General features: G+C 39.8%; 1 protein-coding gene across 6 annotated transcripts in view; it reads left to right on the plus strand.

Moving 5' to 3' along the window:
• Positions 1-27,421, plus strand: part of SLIT3 (slit guidance ligand 3) — a 526,297-nt gene that overhangs the window by 346,634 nt on the left and 152,242 nt on the right. For all 6 annotated transcript variants that reach the window (XM_040646811.1, XM_040646810.1, XM_015293584.4 and 3 more), the window contains 3 exons: positions 666-829; positions 13,897-14,038; positions 27,087-27,158. In XM_040646811.1, coding sequence (XP_040502745.1) covers positions 666-829; positions 13,897-14,038; positions 27,087-27,158 — 378 coding nt within the window. The remainder of the gene's footprint in view (positions 1-665; positions 830-13,896; positions 14,039-27,086; positions 27,159-27,421) is intronic.

Consider the following 27,421-nt stretch of genomic DNA (forward strand, 5'->3'; position numbering starts at 1 on the left):
AGACTTATTTTTCTCAGTGTGATCATGCTTCTGGAAGTGTGCAGGGCCAAGCATGAGGCGTGTGGAAGGGAGCACTGCCGCGGGCCCTTCTTCATCACGAGCCCTGTCTGGAATCTAAATACTTGTCTTAAATTGCCACAGTGAAAAGAACATTGGTGAATTCATACAGGCAACACAGGAGCATGCAAGGTATCAATAGCCTCTGCAGATCTTTGATTTGTTTTTGTTTAATTACTGTTTCTCATTTATTTAAAAGGGAGAGAGGAGGGAAGAATTACCCATCATCTGTTTTTTCATCCTGGTCCTCTTGTTCATAGAAGGCATCCTTTACATTCACTCAGTTCCATCTCATTCATGCAGTTACTTCTAAAATGAAGTCATAGGCAAAATGGTTACATGGAGGCCTCTTAAGTTCAGTATCTCCTTTTCTCCAGAGTGGTCATGGTTACACAATTATGAGAAACAGTTTGAATTTTTATGTAGATCTTTCTGTGTATGTTATGGCAAAGTAGACAGCTGCAACCTGGCTGAGCTGGAGCCAGTAACCTACACTGATCCCTGTTACAGTGCAGAGAAGAAGCAGGCAGCCTTGTACTTGTGTGCTGTGCTCTGTGCCTTCTGTTAAAACACCGCTGGTAACTCTGGGGCTCTTCTCTATGTTGTAGGCGGCTGCACTCCAACTTCCTGCACTGCGACTGCCACCTGGCCTGGCTGTCCGACTGGCTGCGGCAGCGACGCACCATCGGGCAGTTCACCTTCTGCCTGGCGCCGGTCAGCCTGCGGGGCTTCCTGGTGGCCGAGGTGCAGAAAAAGGACTTCGTCTGCTCTGGTAATGGTACCAATTTGTTTCTCTTATCAGCTGACGGCTTTGTATTGATACGAGCATAAAAACAGGGAATGGAAAATTATTGTGTTGTATTTGAATGCCACTCTGTAGCACTGCTGTTTTATTTTTATCATAGCTAAGCTGTGTAATAATAGATCAAGTTGTTGTTTTTCCCAGCTTTATGTGAATTATTGGATTCCAGTTAATAATTCAGTTCTCAAATTATTATTTTTTTCCTTCAGTATTGGCAATGATATCAACAAAAGAAATCAGCTAAGTGGAGATAATTTGGCATTTCTCAGGGGAAGAGCTGTACAGCTGACTGGAATATGAAGGAAAGGAAATAGAAAATGCTAATCTGAATCTGTTGATAAATGATTGGATTATGGAATGGCAGGGGCAGATTTTATCCCAGGGACTGAAAGAGGATTTTTCAGGAGCCAAAGCGTTTCACTGTCTGCAAGTTTCCTCCTATATAAATGAAGCTGATGGCCAACTTGCAAACTATGTGTCTATATATTAGGCCCATTCATCAAGCCTCCAGATCTGCACTTGGCTTTTGTGATACAAATGTGTCTTACGCAAGAAAAAAAATGCAGAAATATTGGAAAAAGAAATCTGTAGATTTGACTGAAAAGTTCTGGCAGAGGAAAGGCATAAGAGCATGTATGCTGTGAAAAGGAAGGGAAGATATCAGACACAATTTTGGAGATAGTCTGGCAGACAAAACGGTAAAATTTGCAGGCCTACAGCCTATGTGTTAGACTGTGGTTTTACAAGATGCACAGAAGCATACACCACTTGTATGTTATCCAGACCCACTGGTGGTGACAGCAGTCAGGCTCGCCAAACACACTGTGGGCTTAAGAGATAAGCCAAACACATGAAAGCAATATGGTCACTACTTTCATTAGAAATTACAGTTGGGAATACTGACCTGAATCAGGCAGGAAGCAAGCATGGAGGTGTAGCAGGTCAGCACTCAGCAGCTGTATTAGTGCCAAGCCTATATGTGTCTGAAGAAGATAGGTCCCTTCTAATGCATATTTTAAATTAAAGGCCTGTAGATTAGCCAAACAAAATTAATAAAAGCAACATAGCATATAGTAAGCTTTAGCATAATAAGCCCCACGGCCCCTGAACTCGTCTTAGATGTTTGAGTTGAAGAAGGCAGAATTTTGTGTGTATGGAAGTTGCATTGTACTTAAATTTACCAGACCAGACATTACAGTAAAACACCTACCAATACATTTTGGTACCTTGACTTACCTACTGGTTAGGTGTGTGTGTGTAAACATGAAAGCCTTTCTATAAGAACTGCTTAACAGGTGTCTCAAGGATTCATTCTGCTGTTCTGTGCTTGTTTTTGCTTATTTGCCTGTCGCCATCTATGAGTCCACTCCCTAAAGCATCTCTCGATGCATGGATTGACTCTTTTGTGTGTAAGTTCATTTACACGCGACAAAGAGAGAAATGGTTCTACTTTGAGAAGAGATGTTTGATCCCAAGCTTGACAATATCATAGCTGGTAAATTAATGTCCAGCCCTGGAGGTTGCAGGAAGTGTTATGGGCACATGGAAAATGAAGTTGTGCACCAGTGATTTCTGTGGCATGATATTTAGGAGGGCTGAACTTCTTCTGTGCAGTTGTGAAGATCTGAAGATGCCCAGAATATCTGAAAAACAAACAAAAAACATGCATCAAAAGCTTAGCAAAGTGAAAAATTTAGATATCTGACAATCTTGGCAGAGGAAGGATAAAAATAAGGGGATAATTGATTGAACTATTAGTAGAATCTCATTTTACCAAAGATGTAACTAGAGCATGTCTGTCTTACAAAATGAAGTTTCAGATGGGGCATGAGTTCAGTTATTTGGATTTATGATATAGTGATCTGAAAGAAAAAGAAAATTGCTTTAAATCAGGAGAGGAGATAATGATTGCTGAACGTGAAATCTAACATGGACAGAACTCATCAAAATGGAGTTTTCTGTGCAGCCTGTGACTTCCGAAAGAATAAGGATTATTTAACAGCTGCATGTTGGACCAAGAATGTAGAAGAGAACTCTCAAAATCGCCCTGCTTTTTATTAAAGCATAAATTAATAAAAATTAAAGGAAAGAAGCTTCCGCTGAGACAGTTCATAAACTGTATCCCTTAGCCTTCATCTGGGAAATCACACATCCTGAAAAAGCAGTACATTTGAAGAGCTTGTTTTAGTGGAGGATTTAGCAGAGAACTCAGCTTAGTATCTGATGCTTCCACAAAAAACCTACATGGATAGTCAGTTTAAAGAGATTATAAATCTTCCCTGCTCCTTATTACAGATCTTATTCCTGATTTTACAGCTTAATTTGTTCCTGTTTGACTATGAAGTCACACTAGGACAGGAGGTGAATGGTGGACTGAACTTGTCCCTCTGCAAAGGAATTTTATATAGTTTAAGATTATATGAATCACTGTAACTACCCTCTAGCTGGCAGTGAAAGCTTCTTTGCATCATACTTACGAAGTGCTGAAATACAGTGTACTGAACTACTTTGTTTTAATACATGCTCAGCATTTCAAGTACTTGTATTTTTATGGCAGTGGGAATACATTACAGAGGAAGAAAAATCTCAACTTTTCCTCCACTATAAAATGGGCTTTATCAGAGTATTCCAGTTCAAATCGTGTACTGCTGCATATTTCAAAGCAGAAAGAGGAGAATGAAATAAAGTAGGGAAGGTAGAAAAATAACCCTGTTCAACAACTTTCTGGGTTGTTCTTTGAATCCTGTGCAAAAATACTTTTTTTAAAAAAATCCTTTTATGACCAACACTGCTTCTGAACCAAATTTTGAATGCTTCATAGCAAGGAATAATGTAAACTGGAAAAGAAGAGGTGAAACACTGACAGAGATGTGCTATGTTTGCCCAAGGAGGTTGTGGATGCCACATCCCTGGAGGCATTCAAGGCCAGGCTGGATGTGGCTCTGGGCAGCCTGGTCTGGTGGGTGGCAACCCTGCACATAGCAGGGGGTTGGAACTCCATGATCATTGTGGTCCTTTTCAACCCAGGCCATTCTATGATTCTATGATTGTATGATTCTGTGATTCTATAACTGGAATCCAAGTTTCTTGTTTCCTTCTGGACACAGTGCTGTCTGTCCTGCACAGTCAGGTTCATTAGCACTATGTACAAGGTCTCTCAACATAGTGCTGCTGAAATCAGAGATATGTGCCAATATACCTGTGTAAACTGAAGCTAATTTTTTTCAAAAAATACTGTTCAGCTTGAGCATGTAAATTATAAAAATATTAATTCAAATGGCCCTTGCAGGCAAATGGTGAGTAGTAGAAAAGTTATTCCAGATCTCACTTGTTCGTGCCCATGAGCATTTGACTGAGAACTGTAGGTTAATGTGTAGGATTAAATAATGTGCAGTTGCCTGGAGAAAGGTTTGCAAATATGTCTAATTGGATTTGTGTTTCTGAGGAGGCAGGGGAAGGGTCATTAACAGAACCGAGCAGGGCTGGGACTGGCTGGTCTCTCAGCACTGGGGAGAGCACCACGTACTTCTGGCAGACCTGTCACCCACCAGCGCCTTCTGGCTGGCTCTTCAGCAAGCTGTCTCCTCCTTATACATGAATCTCTCCTCCAGAGCCACCCTGACAGAGCAGCCTGCCTGGATCTGGGCTTTAAAGCTATCTGTTCCCAAAGAAATCTTCAAGCATGCTCTTGCCCCATGCAGCTGCTTTGATTCAAAGAACTCTGGGAAGTGTGTGGTGCTTCAGGCTCCTAAAAAAAGCCACAATGTTGTGGAAGGGGCTAACCTGGCACCGGAGCACGAGTGCCTCAGCTGATGAGCTGCAAATAGGAGGATATGTATCTCCACTCTCTCTTTTCACCAAAACTTTGCAATTCACTTCCATGTTCCTGTGACAGGAAAGAGGGGAGCAAAGATTTGATGATAGTTGAAGTACTCCCTGCACTGTCATGCCTGGGAACTGTTTATATTCCCTTAACTAGCAGAGAAGCATCTATGTGTGTGTGCTGCCGTATTCTCAGTAAACCTCAAAGCCTTCCAGTCCTTGCTTGGATCAAACCATGTTTCCTCGCCATATTCAGATGTTTCATGGCCTCTTTCTGGCCTCTTTCTCTCAGTCTATTTGTCCTTCTCTGCTCCCTCTCTCCCAGGCTCCCTTAGGATAATGTTTTTATTTCATTTTGCTCTCTTGTGAGTTGTATTACTGCTCCTTGATTTTTCTTCTACCTGCTCTTCTTGACACTGAAATTAATCTACATTTTGATCAGTTATATCAGGTCATGGAGTGCTTTTTCACTCACATTAGCACATCTGTAAAGCTTTGCAAACTGAAGCAGAGGGTTCACAAAGTCACACCATCAGTTGCACCTTACTTCTTAATTCTGCATTAAATCAGTGAAAGTTAATTAGGAGTTGCATCAGTCTGAAGCTGAGGCAAGAAAGTAATAAAGAGCCAAATGTACAGTGATTTCTGGCTAAATAAAGTGATACTGAATTTAAGAAAATACTGGATAGATCCAAATCTTGGTTGAAGATCTAGTTTTTGTATTATACTCTGAAACTGCAGCTGAGATACAAAATAATGAAAATATGTTAGCTTCCTGCTGCTTAATGCAGATAGGAAGCTGGGAGTAGGAAGCAGATTTATTTGTTTAGGTGAGGTCAAATGGTCTTAAAATATAGCTGTTACTCTCTGGCCCAGACCGCAAAACTCAGTGGATTGTCTTTCTCTATTTCACTCTTAATAACTTCATAGCATATTGTTGAGAAGAAAACCAACAATGAGTAACTAATAAAATATCACTCCTCAAGCTTAGTATCTTAATGAGAACATTCAGAAGATGCCAAAGGAAAAGTGTGTGGAGAGGGGAACTCCTCCCCATCTGTTCCTATTTAAAAAGCTGCACAATGGTGTGTGTATCTGCATAATTAGCAGTGGGTCTGCTTCTTTCAGCATGGGATGTAGAGGTACTGCCAGCATGGAAGATTGGTGCTTCCTGGAAACTAAAAAGCAGGGAGGAATGTTTTCTAATGATGCAAGCTGTACCAGTGCAGGGCAGCAGTTACTGCTCCTGAGGGAACAGGGTGATTTCTCTCCATGAAGCATACCCCAGATCTTGCAGAGTAGGGCTGCTAATAGTCCTTGGGCTTAGTAGTCGCAGGAAGCTGAAGATACAAGGTAGGAAGAGGAGGCCTTTTTTGTGCGTGTGTGAGAATTCCTTATGCCTTGTGGACATCCTCATTGTACAGCTGTTTTACTGCTTTGAGAAGTGAGCTGAAGCATTTTATCTGGATTTGACCTCTTTCCCAAAGAGTGACCTGTGAGTTGTATTAGACAAATATCACCTTTTTTTCTCGCTGTTGTTTTATGTTTTTTATGACCAACAGAGATTGAGTAAGTGCTCTTTACAGTGGGGTCCCTGCAGAACTTTCAGTACTGTGTGACTTCTAAAGCCTTTTGGAAAAAAAAAAAACAACAAAACATGCTTTGAATATTCTAAGAAACTTTTTGTGGAGCTCTGATAGAATTTTTATCTCCTGTTATAATTTGGCAGCACAAACTAACACTGAGGTCTAGCCTAAAGAAACATTTCAATACTGTGCATTCATTAGCTGCTCCAGAAGTGAGACCCTCCAGAAGGTTTGCAGAGATACTCATCACTATTTACCTGAGTTTGTTGTCTGATTCCACTGTTTCACAGACTTCATGGAGTTTCCCATTACCAACTTAAATTTACTGTAGCATTAGTAGTTACATGGGTTTATACTCTAAGAATCTACTTCTCGCATTGCTTCATAAGCAAGATGCCACATATGGTGTTATTTATGCAAATCTGAGGGTAAAAATCATATTTATTCAGGCACTTAATATATCTTTGAAGACCAAAGCTTAAAATTGGCTTTAAATTACAGTAAATTTAGTTTTACAGTCACACAATTATGTTTGTACCTTTTCAGTATGATTACCTTTGTTCTGGAATTCTCTTTCTCCAGAGCAGTACACGTAGTTCTTAAATGCTTGTTTAAAACTGGCAGATTTAGGTATAATTATTCATCCATTGGGCTTTTGAACTGTTGCTCTAAGAATAATAATGTGATTAGGTTTCATGTTTATGTCCAAAAATAGTGGCTTGTTTTATTAGTAGTGCAATAACACTATTATTTTGGTATTCAGTGGGAAGGCACCATGATGCTCAGTGCTGAGCTGGGTGGACACCACAGGTCACAGCAGCAGAAGGGCATTGGGGAACCCTTCAGAAACCTATCTCTGTAAACCCAAAGAGCCAAATACATGCTAGCAGCTTTCCTCAGGGCTTTCCTCAGTCAGAAAGGTAAGTTCTGGCTGCTGTTAGGGAAGTAGGCCTGTGTTGCCAGGATGGGGAAAGATATTCAAAGAACAGCTTTGTCACAGTTTTGTAATGACTTCAGTTGTCTCACAGATTCTGTTGCAGTTTTATTAATCCCTCTATGGGAACTGTTGAGTCACGGCCTGAACCACTGATTGATCACCTGAGGCGAGCACTGGGTCAGCCCAGGAAGCACAGGTGAAGGCAATTCAGCTGTGTGACTGGAAGGGCTGCAGCCTGGCTGCATCTCTCTTAGGCCCCATTTAAGGGCCGACTGCCCCTGGGGAAGGATCTCTGGTTGGATATTGTTCCCTTGGGAATTTTTTCTGTGAGCCTACAACACAGGTGAGCATTTCATTAATTTTTTATTGTCCCTTTCCACCATGATAATCCTTCTAGTTTTATGACCTGTAAAATATCGGCCTAACCACGCCACTCTGTTAACTGTCTATTTATGGAGTGTGCCATCCCTCAGAAGAACACATCTGCCCATTCGACCTTGTTGTTACAGGTGAACTTGCTTCTTTGTTCTCCTTTATTCCATTTCATTTAGAAATACTGAATGCAGTTTGGGAGTTATGATTGTTAATGAAATAATTGCAATTAGTGTTTTTAGGGTGAAACTCTGTGATGCGAGGCCTGATTTTCAGTGGCCTTGCTTTACCAGTGCATCTCAAAACATCCAAAATAGGATTTTTGTACAATAAAACGGGCTTTGCATATTACTCTAAGCCTTCCTTTCACTTCCTTTAGATATTTTCTTCTTCATTATTAAATATTTGTTTGTAAGCCAGTTAGTACTGAGTGTGCCTACAGAAGACTTACATCTGCTTGCCATGAGTTTTTAACAGATAAACTTACTGTTTGGGAATGAACAACAACATGGTGAGTTTGAATCAAATAATGAAAATTCATAACAAGCCATTTTCTGCATACAGTGAAGTTGGTGGCATTGTCAGTTGAGGCCTAAGTCACTAATCATAAATTCTTAGTGCTGTACTCAGTGAAGATCTGTTGAACCAAGGATGAAACATTTGCATAAACCATTTGCTCTACATTCCTATAGAATAAATATTTATACAATTTTTTTCTCCATTAGTGGGGTATTTGCCATCATTGAGGAAGGGTAAAATTGGAGATAGTTGTGATTGTCTTTCTTATATCTCTCTGCAGGACTATGCATGTTCAGTTGTATTTGAATGCTGGATTGTAAGCACTATTCAGAGCAATACATCTGTTTTAGGTATCTTTTTGATGTTTTGTTAGTGGAGCCCAGTAAAAGTTCATGTAGTAGTAATTGATTTCAGATGTCCCACTATTGTAATAAGTTATTTAATTACACCACAAAAGGTCATAACATACCCACAGATCTGCAATACTTGTACTGTTTTGCTTGTTGATCAATAGTTTCATGTCTGCCATACTTAGAAGGATTTAAAGTCACCACAGACTTCTAACCAGTAAATCCTGTCAGATTTTCTTGAAATCCATCAATACTTCTTTACTAATAACTAGAATTTTTCTGATAGAAGAGAGCTGCTGTAAAGGCAATTGGCTAGGTGGGGAGCTAATAAAGCATACTACTTAGCGTGCCGTAAATGGGTGTCAGTGCAAATGAGATTTAGTTTATTTAGTCATTGCAAAATTTATTTTAAATGCTTGTGACATTTAAACTCTTCATTTCTACTCCATAATCTTTCTGTGCTAATTGTAATATCAGTCTATTTGCTGCTCTTAAAAGGCTAGAGGTCAATGAGACACTTATTTGAAAAGAGCACTTAATTCCTTTATAAACTGCTGTGTTCTGAGCCTCTCCCCATCTCTTCTTTCTCTCTAACCTGAAGTCTGAAACTGTAATGTAAAGCATCGCAGGCTGATGAAATGCCAGATATCAATTACCCTACTCATAGTGACTGCCTGTCCATTATATCAACCACAAAAAGCATAGTAATTTTTGTCCACAGGGTTCCTATTTTAGCTTCCACATTCTGATAGGGTAATTTTTATATAACAACATGCATAATTATGTTGATGGTTTTTAAGAATTAGAGAAAAATATAGCTAACGTGGTGAATTAGTGCTTCTATGAAACTAAGGAAAAAAATCTGAAATGATAAAGTGACAGCAAGAACTTTGGAAAGGAGATGGCATAAACGTGATGACATAAATGGCTTGTCCATTGCTGTTCCCACCACAGTTGTGATGAACACAAACAGGAATCCTGAAATACTTATGCTTTTCTCAGGTCTTTTCTTTTTAGGAGGTATTGGCAGCAAAAGGAAAATGCATTTTTAGATTTCAGATATTCTTTTTATTGCATTGGGATCCTTATATGTTGTTATTCTCATCCTCTACTAGATGTGGAGATCAAATCCAAATTTTAATTTTCTGAACTTCAAACTCCATAGCCTATGTAGACTTGTGTTTTTTTTTACCATCTCTCCACATGTATGCAAACATTAAACTAATTAAACTCTCTTAGATTTGTTGGTGCGTTAATTCTACAGATCTACTGTGTAGCTAAGCCAAGATCCTAATTTAATGGAATCAGCTAAATTAAATATTAAATATGGTTTTCAGCATCATTCACTAGACCTTTACTTTATCAGTTTAATGTTTTAGTAAAAGCTGATGTAACAGGGGCTAGATCCCTGCTCAGTGTTCATCCATAACCCTTTGCGAAAGAAAAACATTAATAAAACCATTGGATGGTACTGATTGACAGTTTGTTCACTAAGTCTTTTTATTCTGCTAAAATGTAGAAGCCTACAATCTAGATGTATTTTTTGCTTATGGAGGAGGAATTTCACCAACTGTACAGGGTTGCATTCAGTATGGATCCAAGTATTTTTACACTGAGCATAAAATGTCAGTAAGCAGTGACAGGAGTACTGGGTATTTTGGGGCTCCCCAAGAATTCAGGTTTATAATAAGAAATTAAGTTTATAGAAACAGTCATTTTTCCATGCTATTCTAAGTGAAATTAAAAAATAAAAATAAAGGAATCACTCATTATATGTGGAAAATAGAGCCACATAAACACAGCCTTTTTTCACTTTTTGCTTCACTTTTTCCAGCAGAAGTTAGATCCTGTAACATTATACATCTTCAGTGTTATTTTATCATCCAATTTCAGCTCCGTGTGCACTAGGAATAAACTTGCTATATGGTGTTCTCTCTTTCTTTTGGCTCGGTGTACCTCTGTTGTTAACTAATCGGTGGCTTTGGGTTTGGTTTGCTTTACACCCTAGCACTAAATCAGAATTTTGTTAACATTGCAGTTCCTCCTTCTGCAGAAAAGCAGAAGTAAATGGTCTTAGCTCCTCATGCAGTGTAAATTAAAGGACTCCCAATGGCTTCAGTCCACAGTGTGTCAGGTCTTTCTTTGGAGAGGATGTGGAAGGCGTAGCAGCCAGCACAAATAGCTTACCTTTTCACCTTTCCATTCAAACATTTTCTGGGAAAGTTCCCTAATACTTTGCTGTAGTGGGACGCTCATTAGCACCTTGTCACTGATGCTACTTGTTTTCTGTATAATGAGGATTGGTTTTTTCTGTCATTTTTGTCATACTTTTCAGAGTATCTAATATAATAAGCTCCTTTCAAAGTGTTCCATTAGTACACAGCACTCTGCAAGACTGTAGTGTGCAAAATATGGAGGTGATGAGCTGAGCTCCACTGCATCTTGTAGTAGATACTCATTTAAATACAGCAGAATTGGGAACAGGCTCCTAAATCTCCAACTGGCAGTAATTCAAGGGGTTTTTTTGACATTGTGCCCTGATGAAAAGGGAGCTTATTAAAGCTTCACTAACCCACAGCAGTGTGTTGTAGTGGTACAACTGCAAGATGCCTTTTCCTCTCTTTACAAATCTCTTCAGCAAGCATAGCTATTGTATGTGCTAGAAGTTGTGTGGAAGGCTTGACCTTGCTGCCAACTTTCCTTTTGCTTTCTGGAGAGCAAGGGTTGTTCTGAAGTGTTTCTTCCCACTCTGAGCATTTCTTCCAGTCTAGAAAGGCTTGACATGGTTAGTTTGCACTTCTCATTATTCCTTTTGTTTTGGACATCACACCACAATGTAGGCAGACAAAGGAAACAAGTAAAAATTGTGTGGTGAGGTTGTAAAAACAAACCTCCTGTTCCTATGCGGAGATAGCAGAGGTTCCTATGCATTTTGAAACACTCTAATCTACTTCTGGAAGCATTCACAGTTACAGAAACCTTGGACATGGTGAAAGGCAGAGCTGGCAGTGCTTTTGGTGATATGCAGCAGAGCTCCATTAATTTCTGAAGGAATTCTATTAATTCACAATGATGATATGTCTGCTCTGCATTTTTATGGCCAGAAGACAGACCCAGGAGTGCTGCTTGTCTTGTCTGCTGTACATGTATGTTTTTAACTAGTGAAGCTTAGGGATTCTTTTTATTTAAGTAGCTAAAACTTAAGCACTGTATTACACACATGCTCACGTATTTGGACTGTGTTAAGACTATGTCTAATAAGATTTTGGAACTGGAACTTGTCAAAACTCAGGTTGTCAGATAAAAAAATATGAAGTTGATTCCTTGAGCGTAAGTACTAGAATTTAGATTGTAATTACGCTATTGAATTATTTTTATACTGTTTTTGCCTGATTCTGCAGGGGGAAGCTGTTCTGGGATTCAAACCATCTGTGTGTTGAGATAAAGACTGTTGCTTGTAAACTGCTTATCTGTAGCTGTCAGAAAAGTTGGGAAGTGGCTTGCGAGTGCAACAGGATATTATAGCAAAGAGAAAGCATCATCTCATGATGAAAGCTCCGCACTCTCATGGAGGCTGAATGTGACTCCTACCCATATCACAGATGTCCTCTGACATTCGTTTTTTTTTTAAGATGGTCACTACCTTTGGAAATCCAATTTTTAGACTCCTGAACTGGAGTTCTGAGGGCTGGTCTGCCAAAGCAGAGTCACTCACAGCTCTGATTAGCATCAAAAAAAGTTGTATTTAAAACATCCAGTGCTTTGAAATTTATTTTTTTTCTTTTGCTGGCCTGACTTAAAGTCCACTGATGACTCAATAAAAAGAAATTTCAAACACAGTACTATAATTTGGCAACGCTTCATACACAGTTGAAATCATAGAATTGCTTGGCTGGAAGGGACCTTAAAGCTCATCTAGTTCCAACCTATTGATGTGGGCTGGGTTGCTGCCCCCTTCATCAGGCTGCCGGGGCTCCTTGCACTTCCAGCAACACACACTGGAACTAGCTTTGCTCCTGGTATTGTCACGAGCAACACTTCAGAAAATGGTAGATAGTCTACCAGCAACATCTGAACTGGCAGTGAGTGTTAAGGTCTTGTTCTTCCCCAGGTGCAAAAAGCCTTCTAGCTGCTACTCTTCAAAAGCAGTTCTTATATATTCTGTTGCCCAACTATCTTGGCTACTTATCAGATGTTTATGTCATATTCAGGTTTTTATAAATATATGCATATGTACATTTGCTTTACAGTGAGTTAACATTGTTGCATGCAATTAAGGGATAAAGAAGAGGGTATTTAGGTATAAATCAACAGAGTTTATAAGAATGTTGCAATATGTATACGAACATACAATATTTCAATTGACATAATATATCCTGCAGTTACAGTTTATGAAAGTGTCCATCATGTGCCTTTTCCAAGACAAACCCCAGGCACTGTGTGTAGCTTGCCATGTTTTCACATTACTTGTGATACCATAGTTAAGGTGATTATAATCTGCATGATCTAGGAAAGTACCATTTTTTTCCAATTTCTCTTAGCATTTTGTCCCTTCTTACCACCCAAAGCGTTTGTATTCAGTCCTCTGTGTCTGGTCATAGCTTGAAAAGATACTTGAGGATTCTTTTGTTATATGCAGCTTGGAAGTGTGACTTACCGTAAATACTTCAGTAACTGCTTCATCTTGATAAAACTGATCAGTGTTGCAAAACCTTCTTCTGTGTGTGTATACACCAAAATCTTAAAAATTTTAGACATAAGAATCATAAACACAAGAAAAAATGGTGGCATTGCTGCAGTTTTGAAAATGTTAGTGACAATTAAACTTGAATCTAATGAACTGATCAGAATGTATATAGAGCTATATTCTCATGCTAAGCATTCGCTTTCCAGTTTCTTATCTTCCCGTGAAATTATTGGATTGAGCAAGGATATGAAGTGTTGAACTTACATTTTATAACTCTGTGTGTGTTTTCATTAACTGCATTGTCTAATTATGGGAAAACCAGCTTTCTATTTCTAGTCTTTATACCGTACCAGCTTACATCATTTCAAACACATAAGTAATTGTTGATGATATTCTTTGCTCAGTGTGTGAAAGTTGGTATAATGGAGACTTCTAGGCAGAGGCAACTTTTGGAGATGCTCCTTGATCTTTAGGTTTGTTTTCTAGATCCTTGAATAAATTAATTTGGTTGATTGTAGAAGGGACCAAAGAAATGTCTATGAAGAAAAATTGATTGAATAGAGACTGAGGAAGATAAGAACACAGTGAACTTTTATGTTTTCTCTACAGTTAATTTATAGCACGCTATATTCACTGAATCCAAATAAATCATTATTTAATATGGTAGAAGGATCTGGAGAACTTGGAGGCTGATGTATTTTATTGTCGAAATCTCAGGCAATCATTTTTCAAAACTAGCATGTAATGATTTCATTATGTCACAGGTTCCCAATCCGAACCACCATCATGCAGTGCCAGTTCCATCACTTGCCCTTCTGCCTGCACCTGCAGCAACAATGTAGTGGATTGTCGAGGAAGGGGCTTAACAGAAATTCCAGCTAACCTACCGGAGGACATTTGGGAAATGTAAGTGCCAATGTAGTGCACCATTCTTTGTCATTTCTCTCCATTTTTAATCCTTGTTATGTGAAAGAAGGTTGTGTTTTGAAAACTGCGTTCTGAGTAATTACCTGATTTTTGTACTTGTCCTCTTTGCCTACACTGTTTTGATTTAAGGGCTCAAACCATTCATTAGTATATATTCAGATTCTGTTTGAAGTTTCCCTACCTCACAATAAGGTGAAGTTCCTATCACATTATGTGCAGACTGTGTTTACATCTCACAAGTCTGGGATTACAGTTGTATACTCAAGAAAAACACAGTCCCTTTTTGTTTTTGTCAAATCAGATTGTTTTATCTTTTGTTGGTGGATTCCCCAAGAAGTGCAAGGATTTCATGCTAACTTGACAGGTTGCATTTGTAATGAAGTGAGATATGACATCAGAACAGATTGTCCCTGCTGATTTTACTTCCAATTTCTGGTATGCCACGTTTCATTACTCCCAATTCTTTAACATTTTTCTTAATTTTGTGTTGAAAGATCAAATGCAGACTTGTTTCTTTTTACTGCTTTTAAGGTTTGCAATCATCTGTTTTTGTGTCCATAGCTTCTGCCATGATCCTGATGTACTGTTGGATATAACTAAATTGCTTTTGGTTAGTCCATAAGGAATGTGGGTCGATTCTTTTCCTGTTTAGGAGGTTGTAGTGCAGTGGTTACCAATATCCAACTAGCTTTTACAGACTACATAGTATGGATTTAAATGTTTTTATAGTCAGTGGACAGCTTTTAATTGCTGTAGAAAAACTGCTGCACTGCAAAATTCAGTGGAATAAAGGATAAATTGGTGAGGCTACACATAAGTAATTCCACTGTTATGACTGCCAGGAATGTAAGGGTTATGGCCAATGAAGGCAATGTGCTACATAGCTTGCTGATGATCTGCTCTGCAGTACTGTTCCTCTGACTTCATCAGTTGCTTTTATTAAGTTTCTCCTCAAAATTGTTTGGATTATTATCTTAGCGTAACAATTAGAGGTAGTTTATTATGTTTGATTTATACTTCAATAGGAAATAAATATTAGCACAGTGAATGCAGAAAATAAACAACATCTTAAAATTACTGTTGTTGAGCATGTATGTAGAGCCTTTAAAACATTTACAGGAAGTATAAACCCATACACAAGCTGTTCTGAATGCCTGTTTACTTGCCTCCTGACAAAATTCAGAGCCTATCTGTTGTGCTGGTGTCCACTTACATTGTCGCATGTAAAATGCACATGTAATACTTGGTTTTTCTATCTATGGAAGTTAGCTTTAAAATATCCTTAAAATATGAATTGTGATTAGTGTGCTAAGAAAAGTCAGTGTTTAATCTTATTTTCAATTCTGTCAGATGCAGGGCAAGCAAGTTTGTAGGAGTGACTGGAATGGTTCTTAATAATAGGCAGAGAGGAGACTGGTTTCAGGCTTGCTCCCAAATTAGGGCTGGGTTTAGAGACTTGTAAAGTGTTACTTGGTAATGTTAACAATGCTAGCAGAAATCAGATCAGCTTTGTGGCCCTGTGCCGAAGTCACATGGAGAGCAGTATCTGCAGGAAGACTGAAATTGGTGTGCTCCAGTGCTTCCCTGCAGCAGTGCACTTCAGAGTCAGAGCAAATGAAAATGCTGATCCTTAGTGTGGTCACAGTAGCCCTGAATATTCACATTCTGTCTCCTTTCTGGTATCTCTAGCCCCTATAACTTGTGAAAGCAACTTAGGAGGGCAGAAAGTGGAGGAAAACATGGAGATCCTTTAAGTTAGATGATGGAATAGCCAGACAAGATGCAGGTAACATCTTGAGAAACTTTCATAACCTGCAGGTTGTAAACCTTCTAGCTCCATAGAACGCTGCCTAAAGCTCATTAATGATGTAGACATCAGACTTGCATTTTAGGCCATGCTTGTTTGAGTATTTGCCTATAGATAATCTTTTTATTAATCTTGTATACATCCTTTACAAATTCACTGTCATTTCTAGTGGGAGTAATTCTGCAGAAGGAATATTGGTGACTAGTATGTTCAGAGTGTAATGTGAGCTAACCCTCATGTAAACTTTATTGCTGACTTTATAATAGAGTCAATGCTGAGAAGTTTAATATTTTTTTTTTAATGAGATATATCTTAAGAAATTCAAGTAGTTCTATCAGAAGGAGTGACATCAGTGACATTGCCACATACTTTTCTTTTTCTTTTGGTAGAGCAGTTTTTTGTTTTGTGAAAGTACTGGTAAGAAAGGACAATTGATTAACCCAGAATCCAAGGGCAAAGCATTGCACGTTCTCACATCTAGTTTGAGTAAAGGATATTCTCACAGAACAAAATGCTTCTAGAAGGATGGAAGACTGCTGCCACAGTGTTTTCTCAGAAGAATCCTGGCGTAAATTCTTTTGACCGAGAAAGCCATTCTGTTTTATGAGAAGTTTATTGTACTGCTCAGAAATTCAGTTTGGCTGAGTCTACTCTACACTTATTGAATAAAAATCCATCCAAAGGTCAGGTTCCAGCTACACATGGAATAATGACTGTCTTTTGATTTGATACAATAGGCAGAATAATGTTCTCTTGCTGTAATGCAGCTATGGAACCAAGCAAATTGTCCCTATGTGCAGCAGCCCACATCTCTCAGCACAGAGTTGTGAGGTTGTGCGTTGGTATTTTTTTTCCCTTTGGGATTGTTCCCAATGTTGGTGATAAGTCACACCCTTTGCATAAAAGGCAGCTGTGTAATGGTGCTGCCTGAGCACTTATTTCTGTACCTTGTTATTCTGTGGTCTGATTCTGATTATCTTTTAGAGATCTTTCTCTTACTAGAGCTGAAATTCCTCTTTTGGAATACGTGGTATGAACAAACTACTTTGCTGGGTTACTATTGCATACACCACATTCCAAAATTCCTGTGGGATACTACTTGAGGTGGTGTATCTCTCATTTATCTGTTTCTACCTAGCACTGTAAATACACATTCCACATTAAAAAAAAAAAAAAACAAACAAACTTCCTCTGTAGACTGTAGCCCATTCAGAATATTTATATGTTAGTATTAAAATGCTGTGCTTACTCCTCCACCTGGGGCATTTCCAAGTTCCTTTGCTTATTAGTTACATTCAATTACAGCTTTCTACTTGTATTTCCTCTTAACTCAGTCTTTCTTCATAAGCCAAACTGTGCCAGATAAGAACCCTTGACTAAGTTTCTGTAGAACTGAAACATGCAGCTGTTACTGTAACATGATCGTTAAAGATAAAGAACATTTTTCTGTTTCAGTATTAATTAAGGATCTTTTACTCTGCTGTCTTTTTCCTTTCTTTTTTCATGAATATGGGCAGGCAGAACCTTTCTAGCAAAGCTTCCAGAAAGTCCTACATTTGTTTTTGTTAATAAAAAGCCATCACAAAACAGGCACTTCCCTTGTCACAGAGCATAAAGCAGACATCATATAAGACTCATTTTCCCTTGCTGCTGATCTCTGCCACATGTGACTTGGAAGCATGTGGTGTTGCCCTACTATACTTCTCCCTTTGTTGCATTATCCTGAAGGCCCTCATTACAAGCACGTTCATTAGTAAATAAAGGAATTTAGGAAAGCTGGAAAGCTAGAAAGCTGTGTGCTGGGCTTACTTCTTCATGATTTCATAAAACAGATAGAATGTACAAAATGCAATTCCTTTTTTTGTCAAGCTTCTTGTTCAGTCAGGAGCTGACAGCAGCAGCCAAATTAACTGAGGAAAAATGAGTTACAAGAAACTAAAGCTAAGAATTAAACAAAGGATGTTGCATGATATGAAAGATTCCCTCCTTACAAAGTGATTCCCTTCTGTATTTCAGAGAAAAAATGACCGGTGTATGTTTATAGAGAAACAGAAGAGAATAGCCATGGAATAGTTCTGCATGAATGCTCTGAAAGCAAAAATCATTAAGCACCTGGAGATTTACTAAAAGAGAAATACCAAAACAAATATGCCGTAAATGAGTGATGTGATCACATCACAACATTGGCATGGTATATATAATAAAAGGAGAAGTTTACATGTATCTAGGAAGGGTAAGAGAAAACGATTGCAAGATAAAACAGAGATAGCATGATGGGTAGGGAACGTGCAGAATGGGCTCAGCCTTGGAGAGGAGGGCTGACCTAGGAACTGGGGAGGAGATGAAGTCTCCAAACAATCCATTTTCTGATCAGACTTGATCTTATCGGGCACTGCTGTTCTGAAGAACCTTCTGAGGGTGTAAGAGGAGGATTTGATTAATCGCTAGTGCCAAGGACTGCCGTGTGTGTTGGGGCAGACACTTGAGAGAATAAAGACTGGCTTTGCTCTGTATGGAAGTTTTTAGGGTAAAGAAGACTGAACAAGAAACAGCAAAATGTGATCATGAGAAAGACTGGGAACAAAGTAAACTGTGACAAACTGATCGAAGAGTCTGAGAAAGTGAGGAATGTCTGGTGATAAAGCCTGTAATTGTCAGTAGTGAGCCTGGGGCACAGCTCACCAAGTGGGCTTTGGGGATGTGGCAGCCAGGCTGGGATGGCGGGGTTGGGCAGGCTGCGACAGAGCAGTGTGGGTGAAGCTAGAGCCAGTGCAGCTCAGCAGAGCTGGAAACACAGCCTTCCTGATGTGTCACCGTGAGCATCTGAAACCCAACAACAGTTAAATAACACAGCCACTAACTATTCTAACTGTTGTTATTTCTTCCAGTTAAATATTAATTCAGAGATGTTGACTCTGTACTTCTCTTGCATGTGAGCTCCTTTTGCTGGAACTGGTTATGGCATCTTTTCATTTTGGAGTTCACTAAGTAGAGAAAGACCTTAAGATACTTAAGGATTCAGGTTGAAGCAGTATAGAAAATAATACAGATTATGTATATTTGTATGGAATCTGGTGCAGAAATAGGAAAATTCTAAAATGAGGACATTGGAGAAGATCATCTCATGAGTCCTGGTCAGAGGATTGGGTTGTATCTTCTTTTGCCTGTTTATTGATTGATTCCGGGCAAGTGACTTGCATGGACTTCCATGGGTGGTCACTAATGATGTAATCTTCCTTTTCTGTCTGACTCAACTGAGATACTCAGAAGCACTTGAGGACTCACAGCTGCAGTGAAAGTCAATAGAACTGCTTTGAACATGTAGTGTTGCGCTACACTAGTTACTCTGTAAAGCCAAGTCCCCATGGTCTGCAGACTGGAGTCTACAAACAGGTGAATCTAAATACATTTAATGACGTATCTGGTGAGGTGGTAACTGCAGCTTCTTGTCTGGCTTCTGAGCAGAGTAAGAGAGTGAAGTAGGCTGGCAGTCCTGCTACCAGCAGCTAGCTGAGGCTTAAGGTCAGTTTCAAGTCACTTCTCCTTATCGATTTAGTTTATCATTCTCTCTGTTGATAGCTGATAGCTGAAGTGATGACTAAGAGTTTCTAGGTATGAATAGTGCTTGATTTTGGTACACAACTTCTACGCTTAGGGAAAATTGCTGGAATTTTATCATTAAGAAAAGATCTAATGCACTTGACTGTTATTTTTTTTTTTTTTTGCATGATTCTGTGAAAATGAAAACAAACCTAAATTTCTGCAAGAAAATCACTTTGAAATGAAATGTTGTACTTATTCCATCTTTAAATTTGTCAGAAAGGCATTAATTAATATTCTGAGAATTGCTGTCGTGGGAGTAACACTGTGTTGGGAAGTCCTGATGGATGGACGTACTTTCTCAGCTTCACAAAGACAAAAGTTTTTTGCATTTCTCAAGAATATAGGTGTGTGGACACTACACATTTGAGGGTAGTGGAAAGACAGTTACGAATTTAACATTATTCTCCCTCCTGAGAGAAAGTTATATAAATTTTCCCAGGCTTCCAGTAAATGCTGGAGCTGAAGCCAGCACAGTATTTTTGAACACAGAAATAAATGTTCCATAATTGCCTCTGGTGGCAAGTTCTCTGGGTAGGGAATCAGGTTGGCTCCTGTAGTTGAATCATGTAATGTGATTTTCATTCACTGCTGTAAATTGGCTCTGGACAGTTTCACATGTCCAATTTGACTACTGTTTTCTGGGCTTCACAAGGCAAACTGTGTTATTGGCTACTTACATTCAACATCAAAATGAGATTTCTACTGTCAGGCCAGAAATAGGTAGATGACCTTCTACTAAATGATAGCAAGACCCAAAACTAAGGAGGAAATAATAAAGAAAATATTTTAGGTTGACAGTCAGCAGAAAAAAAACAACAACAAAACTATGGGAAATGTCAAGAAGGTGCTTTGTTTGCTGAGGTAGCAGAAGAAAAACAGTTTATAATGCAAGCAGTAACTGCAGGGATTTTCTGCTGCAAGACTGAGGTAGGATTTATCTCTTACTTGTTTATCCGTGTAAGCAACTAATATCATCCCTAAGCATTATAAGGTGTTTTTGTTTTGATAAATCTAGACTTTATACACTAATGGTGATATTAATTCTTTTGGCTGCGTGATTGTTACCATGTTCTCTCTTTTTACTGTTGTGAAATTTACACTTCAAAAAAAAAAAAAAAGAATTAAAAAGAAGTTATGTGCAGGTGAAATGTACTCAAGGAAGCTCTGCAGGAGTTACTGTTCCTACAGGGCTGTAGGTTTGGATCCGTTGGCTTGTTTTGTTGGTCACTTTTTCCCCTAGAGTCATCTCTTCAGCAGGAACATGTATTTAGCCCTGCTAATAAGAAATGAATGGTAAGGCCAGAAAGGGCAACAAGTAGTAGTACCACGTAATCACATTTGTTAGCTGAATATCTTTCAACAAAGGGTAGGAGATTCAGATCGACAAAACGCCATAATAGAAATGTCTTTCAAAACCTTTTGCCAAGTCTGGTTTGTTGAAAACCACTGCTTCTTGTTTATGTTTGTGAAATGTAACTGTAGGCCAAGTATTGATTGCTAGTGTGCACTGTAGAGACCGTGCATCTCCCATGTATAGACTTGAAGCTTCAGATTTAAAAAAAGACAAACAAAAGAACAAAACAAAGCCAAAGCAACAACAACAAAAAACAGCCACAACAACAAAACATGCTCAGCAGAGATCTGAGCCTCACAGAAGATGCTTCATTCTTGAAAAGTAGCTGTGAGAACCTCATCCTCATGTAGCACCCTGGCGGATGGTCTCCTTGGAGCTCTCTGAACTGAATGCAGCAGGTCTCAGCTGGAACCATGGGGGGACACAGAAATCTGGAAGTGAGACCAAAGCTTCTACTGTTTTTACCACACCAAAACATCTTGGAAACCCAAACCTGCAGGAATACATGCCTGTCTAATGCTTGCTCAGGTCCTCCTATGGTACAGTGCTGATCCTAAATATCACATGGTGGGAAGTAGCAACAGAAGCGTGAGAGGATATTTTTGTATTTTACCCCTAAAACAGCTTGCAGTTAGCCTTTGGCATCCTCACTGATAGTACCCACTGCTGATGGCTTGCAGGCAAGAATGGTCACTTGAAATCTCTGCTTTTACCTCTGGACACAGCCTGCAAAAAGGTCTCACAGATGTGGACTGCAAGGTGAGCGAGCTGATGCACCAGCAGCATGCTTGGTGGGTGCTGCACCCTTCCTCCGAGGATGGAGCAGGGAAAATCAGTCAGTGGGACTGGCAGGAGAAAGTAATACTGCCACATGATGAGAAAAGGCAAAAGTACCACCTGGGAACATGGAGTTTTGCAGTGGTAGACAGCGAAGGCTTGAGATCTGGCAGTATCTTACTGCATACTGTGTTTGTATAGATAGAAATATTGGTATCATGTCAAAAACTGTTTTGCAAAATAGCCAACTACAGATTTATCTCATGTCTTCCTATCTGTCTGTACAGCGCTTGGCATAAAATTAAAGTACCACAACAGAGCCAGTGGGTTCCCAGTGTGACCACCATTATAAATTCATTGCTTACATCAGGACCTGGGTCAGCTTAAACAAAATTAACTGTAGTGTGTCAGAAAATCCAATATTGCATTACTTTTAGATCGACACCATTCTATGGGGAAACACATCAGAAGACGTGGCTTCATTCTGGCACACGCCTTTTGGTTAGTGGAGTTAACTACAGAACTTCCTAGGTAGATTGATTTTTGGAAGGTCACTTCATTCTTGGTGCGATTTTGTCCACTGAGGATTTGCCCTTAGTTGAATGCCTAAGAAGCACGAGGAGCTTGACTGCTGGACCCTGAAAATCAACACCAAACATCAGGATAAGAAAGGAAACTCTACTTGTCACCTTGTATTAATATGGGTGGACAGTTCACTGGTTCTCACTTCTCTAGTTCCTAACACAGAGAGGCAGATTCAATGAGAGAGCTTTTCATAATAGATATGAATTTTATTTGGAAGCCTTTCAGGCACTGCGATGAGAGGTAGAATTATAAAAGTCTTGGAGAACTGTGTGTGTTTATAGTGGCAATCTTTGGCTAAGGTAGAGGCTAAAGGCTTTAGCTGTCTTAGTTAAAACAAGAAGCAAGCACTGAGATGTTTATTTCTTGTTAGTGTTGATCTATAGGCACTTTGTAAAGCAACAGAACTGCAGGATTTTTGCCTCTTGCTTTGCAGAGAAGTGGCCTGCGCAGTGCTGCGGTGTAAAGAGCAGGGACTGTGTGACATCTGTCTCTCACTGCAGAGTAAGCTGCAAGTGCTGACAGCGTGACTGCAGGACAGGATTCCCTCCTTCCCTGTGCAGTGCTGTCTTTGGATGAATCCATCAGTGCAGCTGCCTGAGCCTGCTGTGCATGGAGGAAGGAAGGGGTCAGGACGGTGTTCAGTTCTAGCCCATAGTTGCAGTAAGACAAGCAGATTTTAAGTATGATTTATTCCTCTGAAGTACTGAAAATAAATCTGTGAATTTTTCCTCAGTGAAGACTAAAATGCATGGTAAGATATGCAAGTCCAAAATGTGAGATAAATGTTGCAAGTCCAAAATGTGAGGTAAATGTCAAATAGTCGTCCAAGCAGCTTTTGTGAGCCAGTTCTTCTCTCCCCTTGGCGAGGACAAGCACACTCTCTGTTGCTTAAGAAGTTTCATCCTCCCTAATACAAAGTATTACAGAATCGCAGATTTATCTCACTTTTTGGGTGAAGATGTGGGTTATTTCCCCCAGATAGCCCTTGATTGGCTCCTGAAAATCCCCGCTTATAGGGCAAGAGGGGGAAGAAAGCATTTTGCCCTCCCCAAGAACCTTTACAGAGGCTGTGCATCCTGCCAGAGACGAGTGCTAACAGTCACTACTGCACACTAATCCAATCCCATGCTCTCTCTCCTGGAGATCGCTTTCAGTTCTCGGCTGCCTGGGTGAAGTGAGCCCCGGTGAGCCCCGCAGCACGGCTGGCGGCGTGATGCAGGGAGCAGGCGTGATGCAGGGAGCAGCCCGGCTCATTCACTCGCTTGCTGTCTCCCAGCAGGGAGCTCATGGCTGCCGGATGCAGGGGGATGTTTCTGACACATCTCAGGCAAGAGCTCGATGGCACTGTTAATAGAGCATGGCTGTCTCATTTGTAGGCTCTATTCTTCTGACAGCTGAGAATTATCGGTACTGATGCTTCACTCCCCCTCTCTTTTTCTCCAAGCTAGTGATTTGTCTATGTTATGGGTAGGCAAGCTTGACAAAACATTACACATTAGCAGCTGAGACGGTGTTTGAAATGGGAGAATTGCTAGCAAACTGCTCCATTAGCGACCAAGTAACAAATTCTTTCTTTTCTTCATTGAAAGAGAAATAGTTAAGGCCCAAATTAATACGACTGTCTCCCCCACTCTGCAGGGGAAATCACTCTTCAAGACAAATGGCTTCATCACCCCCGGGAGCTGAGCTGGCTCTGCAAGGCTGCCTTAGGGAGAGCTTTTAACCTTTGTGTTTTGCCATCCTGGGTGTGAGCAGTACAGGCGCCGGCTGAGGAGGTGATGAAAAGATTTGCACCTCGCTGAACTCTGAGATGGATTAGCATGGGAATTTGAGTGCTTATTCTTTGCTCTGGGATCATTTGTCATATCTAACTGCATAGTTTCCCGTTGTTTTCTTTTTTCTCTGATATGTTTACTTTTTGCTCTCACTGCTGCAAAGTTATTCAGAAAGAGTGAGAAGAAGGAAGACTTGATCCTGTCTAGCATCATGTTATTACAAGAAAAAATGTATCTGAATCCATTGGATCCTCATACTCTCCAATCTCTGATAATATATTAGGGAGGGGAAAGGAAATTGTTCTTGTCCTTTGATGTTGTTGTTGAAGGCAATAAAATAAAGCTTCAAGAGGCAGACAGCACTGCTGCATGTCAGGAGGGGGGAGATATGCTTCAATTCATCCAAGTGATGCAGCTGGCAGCAGGCGACAGGCACAGTGAAATGGGTAACTGAAAGGAGGAACAAAAGCCCCGGAGAGGTTTGAACATGGACAATTTATTTTATCAGCCTTGTGAATTCGACTTGTGTAGCCTTTTGAATGGATCTTATTATGAAATACCAGAGGAAAATCAAGTAAAATTTTATTGAGTTGTAGGAAATAGTTCAAATGATCAAAGTTTACTCTTTTAGGACCTCATCTCATGTACAGAGTTCTCAAATGTATTGTAAAACTAATTTACGGAGTATTCCAGTGATACACAAAATAAATGATCTCGTTCCTTTGCACCAGTGCAGGTTGTGTTATAGTGTGTGTCAGTGCTTCATGGGATGCACGGACAGGCCATGTTTGGGTATAGCAGCTAGCTTCAAGTTCAGCTGCATTTTGTTCCCGGGTTGGAATCCACTTGAGAACGGGGCTGGTGAGAGAGGCTCAGCCTGCCGTACCACTTGTTGCTCCTCTGTGAGCATCTGCAGACTGCAGTCACAGTGCGCCAAGCAGAAACACGATGTGTAGCCTTTAGTCCTGCTTTGACAAAGAGCTTCGTACAACAGGAAAATGTAAGGTGATAAGGTGGCGATGTAGCAGCAGATGACAGCAGCCTTGTTCATTTATTGGCCACCTGCTGCCAATGTTCTAGGGAAGGGTGAAGCAGGTAGTGCTGTGGAGCAGCCTTTCTGTATTCCTCTCTGCTTTCTTTAGAAATTGGTCGTATCACTCAAAGTCTGACGCTACTCCAATTTTGGCTTTTTTTGCCCTTTTGTGGGGTTATTTTGTATGAATTTACACTTCTGAGTGACTGAAATGTCCTTGGAATTGGAAGCAGTAACAAAGCAGGGCTGTGTTTCCCTCCCAGTGGCGTGTTCGGGTCCTTACACCGTAAGGACAGCTCTGTGCCAGCGTGCAGCCCGTTCCCATCTGCAGAGCAAGGAGCTGGGCAAGCAGACCCTGCTTTGTTCCTAGAAGTGTCTGCTTAGAAACACTTGGGCGGAGTTACCGAACTGGCAAGCTGACAAGAAGCCTTTATGGGAAGAGTGTACCGCTAATTCTGGTGACAAACACCCAACAATAGCAGTGTGCTGAGCGTACAGCAGTCTGCATGCACTGCGGGCTCGCCAGGAGCGACGCCCGTTATATTTAGAGCAACTGGAAGGGAAATCTCAGATGCTAATTCAAATCACAAAACAGGGAAGAGAATTAACTCCGATCACAGCCTTTAAAATAGACTACTAGAGAAATAAAAAGGTCTGTGCAAATTGGCTGTACAAATATCACAATGTTTGTGGCTTAAACAGCTTCTCAAAGCGTAACCGAGCTGGCAAAATACTGTGTTTTCAAGGGAATTTTTTGCCTGTTGAAAGCACGGCTCAACAGAAGGATATGCTATGCAGTAGAGGGCTGATGGGCTGCACTCCTTTTCTCTGCACCCTTCCATAGTCCTTAACCATCATTCAGTTCTCCCGGTATCTCATTTTGCCTCTGTTGCTGGTCTTTAATTTTTTCCTCCCCTCTGCACTGCTGCAGCAGCCCTAAATGACTCCAGTGGTTCCTTCTTTTGCTCCACTGTCTTCGGATTTCAATTCTTAAGCATTTCCAACCACAGATTTCTGCTTTTGTAACCGTTTCTTTTTATGATATTTTTGGAAAAAAAAATACACAACTTTTGAATAATAAGAGCTAGGTAAAATCCTAATATGTTTTCTATTCCTGCTGTATTTGCATGATTTTAACTGCCGTGGACATTTGGATTTGCTGTATGGGGGTCTCGTTGTACATTTATAATTGAGATGCATATTTAGTTCATGTGAAGAGAGGGCAGAAATTGCAGGTATTTGGGGATCTTGCTTCTGAGAAGGCACAGAAATGAATCATCTTAATGGTTACTGTATGCAGTATCTTAATGCTGCTCACTTTTGTTCCAGGTACAAGCATTTGTGCTACCTTATAAAGAATGTTTCTTTCAAAACAGAGCTCAGAAATGAAAACAGCAGCATTTTCACTTAGTCTGGGCCATATTTTAAAACAATTTTGATATTTGTTAGTGAAAATTGGAGCACGCAGTCCTTTTTCCTCTGTTTTGAGTAGATTTCCTCCCAAGAAAAAAGAAAAAAAGTTGAAAATCTGAATTTATATTGCAGTGGTTTCCACGCAGTTCTGCAGCCGTATTATTAATGCAGGTGGTGGATACGGGGCGGAACTTTGGCGTGTTCCCACGGATTGTTGCTCCTGAGTCACTCAGCTGGTATTATTAATCTGCTCATTAAGCTGTCACAAAATAGCATCACTTTCAGTTTGGTTACCTGCTATTTGCAGTGAGGGAAAGCATCTGTATTTTCTACCTTAATTTTGACTAACTGGTAATACAGTATACCTAAGATTTGTTAAAGTAATTCCACGAGCTTTAAAGATGCAATCCCTACAGCTTCTGACTTTTTTTTTTTTTTAATACAGACTTAATGTAATCAATGAAATGAATTTATTTTCTAAGGAATGTTATTTCCTCAGCATTTTTCCCACTTAGGACTTTTCAAAGAAAATCTTTTTCACATATAAACCTCTATAAAATAGTTGTGTATTTGTGGGGGGTGGGGGGGGGGGAACCAAAAACCCAACAGTTTTAATGTTTAATGTTATTCCTGTCCTGTAACTGTGTATATAACATGTATATTTCTTTCTTTGTTTTCAGCCGTTTGGAACAAAACCTCATCAAAGTCATTCCCCCTGGAGCTTTTACCCAGTACAAGAAACTTAAGAGAATGTAAGTCCTAATAGTAAGGCCAACATGCAAGAGCAATTTTGAATCTTCTAGCTTCAAGTTCTGCAGATTTATTTTAGAAACATATTGGCAATTTCTATGTTGAAATCACTGGGGATTGCACAGATCATCTCTTCATAGTGTGAGCAACAACAGAATTAGATTTAGGATGACTACTAGTGCATGAAATCCTTTATAATTCTTAAATTCCCTTTCAAAGGATGTGAGCTAATTAGTTAGCCTGTTCAAACAAATCTGCTTACTCA

This window comes from Gallus gallus, chromosome 13 (genome assembly GCF_016699485.2).
Source record: "Gallus gallus isolate bGalGal1 chromosome 13, bGalGal1.mat.broiler.GRCg7b, whole genome shotgun sequence".
Taxonomy (NCBI): domain Eukaryota; kingdom Metazoa; phylum Chordata; class Aves; order Galliformes; family Phasianidae; genus Gallus; species Gallus gallus.